This window comes from Monopterus albus, unplaced genomic scaffold (assembly GCF_001952655.1).
Source record: "Monopterus albus unplaced genomic scaffold, M_albus_1.0 scaffold134.1, whole genome shotgun sequence".
NCBI lineage: Eukaryota > Metazoa > Chordata > Actinopteri > Synbranchiformes > Synbranchidae > Monopterus > Monopterus albus.
The window spans coordinates 24,621-27,791 of NW_018128014.1; the positions used below are offsets into that span (position 1 = coordinate 24,621).

General features: G+C 43.0%; 1 protein-coding gene across 1 annotated transcript in view; it reads right to left on the reverse strand.

Moving 5' to 3' along the window:
* Window positions 1-6: 6 nt before the first annotated feature.
* The window catches only part of exoc3l2a (exocyst complex component 3-like 2a), an 8,016-nt gene continuing 4,851 nt past the window's right edge, over window positions 7-3,171 (reverse strand). The window contains exons 12-14 of the mRNA XM_020613552.1: window positions 3,025-3,155; window positions 1,829-1,950; window positions 7-850 (exon numbers count right to left, since the gene is read on the reverse strand). Coding sequence (XP_020469208.1) covers window positions 535-850; window positions 1,829-1,950; window positions 3,025-3,155 — 569 coding nt within the window. The 3' untranslated portion in view covers window positions 7-534. The remainder of the gene's footprint in view (window positions 851-1,828; window positions 1,951-3,024; window positions 3,156-3,171) is intronic.

The following is a 3,171-nucleotide window of genomic DNA, read 5'->3' on the forward strand; positions in this document are numbered from 1 at the left end:
ACTACCCAGTCAATGGGATTTTATTATGCTTCCAGCAACATTCATTTCATTCACAGTGAAAGTTCAACATATTTTCATTTCCATACAGCATTACCTTACATACATATGCTCTATAAACCAGAGAATGGGTATACATGGTTGGGTAGATACATGTTAAACAGCACGTCTAAGACCATATTGCATTGCACCTGCAAGCAGTTGTTTCTGTAATAATGGGGAAGAACAGAAGACTAAAAAGACCAAAGGAGTTACATTTTGAAGAAGATATGTAATGCCACTTGTTTACTTCTGTATTTGTATAGATCAAAATCATAATGCACTATTACTAGCCACAGTCTGTTTCACATTTCCACTGAAAATGCATGTGTTGGAATGGAGAAATGTCAGTAAGTCAGTGAGCATGTACAGTATGTGCAGTACCTGAGATCAAGTTTCTGGTAACAGTATTTGGTACAGTCAGTTTTTGGTCAAGGTGCATGTACATTTCATCAGTATCTTCACAGCATGTCTGTGACTGCACTCCTAACACAACTGCTAGTCTTCTCTCTTAAATTTATTCATGCCTTCCATATTCTCAGCAGCTTGAGGTGTAGTGTTTCTGGCACTTGCGCTATGATTCTGCCTCAGGCGGTGCTCTGAGAACCAGTTGGAGACGGTCATGGCAAGGCGGAGGAGACCCAGGCTGATGCAGTGCACCTCTGAGGTGATGGGGATGTCAGAAAAGAGGGCACGGTCCCGGCACATGAGAGCACTGCTGCATTCAAAATCTTTGACGATGTTGAGAATCTCCTGGCGCTCTGCCTGCCGCATCATCCCTCGTATGTTCAGGAGGCTGGAGACATGCTTCTTCCTGAGGAGAAGAAGAATATGTGGAGGAAGTTGAAGGGAAGGAGGGTAGATGAGTGTTCATAGACATTAAGTCTTTTTGGTATTGTCAACGTCTGTTATGATTTACAGTAAGAGTGACATGTGTCTGAGTCACAGCATCTGTGTCTGGGAAAGAACAGGAGATTTGGCACCACCCTCTAAAGGACGCATTTCATGAGTTGTGACTATATTAATTTAGTAAACCACTTACTAATAACTTGTCCTCTACTAATCTTTTTTGTTTGTTTTGTTTTTCATTGACATGTTTGCCCATGTGCAGGCACCGTCATGTGGGCATGAATGGACTCCGCTGCAGCTAAATAAAACACCCATAAAGCTCAAGGAAGACCCATAGCCTTTGATGTCCAAAAATACCAGCAGGGAATGCCATACAGTAAACAAAAGGGGTGAGTCAAGCAGTGAGTTAGCATCTCTCTAGGTCTGAAATACTATGCTTTGCTCTCCTATTCCACACCTATCTCTCCTTGAGTCCAAGTGTGGCACCAGGCTGTCTCCTGCGGAGTGACAGGAACAGGAAGTACTCGGCAGCAGCTTCCTGTCTGCTCCACGGAGGGTTATGCATCACATACCAACCATCACCTGTGTCTTAATTTGTGCACAAAAGCTTGGCTGGGTCTCCCCTCGAGGCTTCTCAGACTCATTCTGAAAACAGCCTCACACTCATCTCCAAAAATAGAAACATTAATGTACATGTGTTTTTGCTCTCCCTTTCCTTGTTTTGATCCATTGTGACAAAAAGAAAAAAGATCATGGTCTTACATTTATCCCAGTTAGGCTAGGGGCCAAAAACAACACTGAATGTGTAACAGTAAGTATAAAAAAAGTGTAAGACCGACAGGGGTAGTGTGCAGATATATTTGTTTTTACAGAGGCTTCCTGGTTGCAATAGAAATGCTCCTTAATCTGATAATAATCTTAATAGAAATGCTGTTAATCTCACCGTATATCTGGAAACTCTTTCACCAGGACAGCAACCTCCATCTGGATGGAGGGAGTGTCCTCCAGGAGAATGATGTCAGCAAGGTGGCAGATGACACTATCCAACCAGGATGAGCTAGATTCCTAAAGAGAAGACAAAGAGCCCAGCAACAATTTAATCATCAAACAACAAATATTATAACAGTTATAACAATAAAAAACTTTGAATTGATGATTACATAAGGCTTTCTTTTCAGAATGTAACTAAAAGTGGAAAGTTCACTGCACTTGTCATTTGTTATAACTGGTTATCGAAATAGACATTTAATGAGTGTTATTAAAATGAAGTCTAGCAACAATCGTTCCTTCAGAGGAAGCACATAGTACTTTTCAAGGCCAGAGGCCAAACACTGCTATGGATAACAAAACTCCACCTCTGTTTTTGTAAGTCCTGTTTTTCCTTCAGACACTTAGAAAAAAGAAAGCTAAGCTCTTTGGCTTGGCATTCATTAAAAATAGGCATTAAATATTACCCAACCGGCCTCCCACTCAAACTCGAGTATGCACTTTCAACGGACACTTCAACTCATATAAAGGCCACCCCAGAGCCACATCAAAGCCAGCCAGCTGACAGGAACAGGAAGGTCCTTTTGAACACAGCAGCTTCCTGTTGTCAGCCAAGGTGATGGACACTTGTTTGAACTCCACACAGAAAGGGGGCAAATGGCATACTGTCAGGCCCAGTTGTTTTACACCCTCTTCCCCCTCTGGTAGGCGCTAAAGTAAGCTAGGTTCATCCATGTCCAACTCACTGACAGCAGCCATTTTTCATAGCTCACTCTTGTATCAACACTGGCTGAGTTATTCGTGACCTAGGAAGTTCACAGCCACCAGGCTCTGCATTCCCCTCACCAGCTCTGCTCAGTGTGCCAAACTATCAGTAGTTTGAAATTATTTACAGTAAATGTGAGCTCTCCTGAGTAATTATTACTTCTGCATTGAATTCTTTGGATTTCATAGTCCTTCTTGAGGCCCTTTGTCAGAGAATGCAGTATACAGAATGCCAATCCAGACTCATAATGACACGGCTCACTGGGGGTCCATAGAACAATAACCTATAATGCAACGTCCTTTGCAGGACAGGTCAGTCTATACAGTATGTGTCCTCTTTAATGAAATTGCCTGATTCATTTAAATAAATGTGAAGACCAGCCTAACCAGATCTTTAAAGAGTCCTCTCAGCTGTTTGGCCTCATCTTGGAGGCGGAAAGCCATCCTCTTCCTCATCTTGGAGGATGTGCAGATGACCCGTCCCCGCATTATGGCTCCCACAAAATCCCCCACGACCCCCCCCGGGGCCCCCCC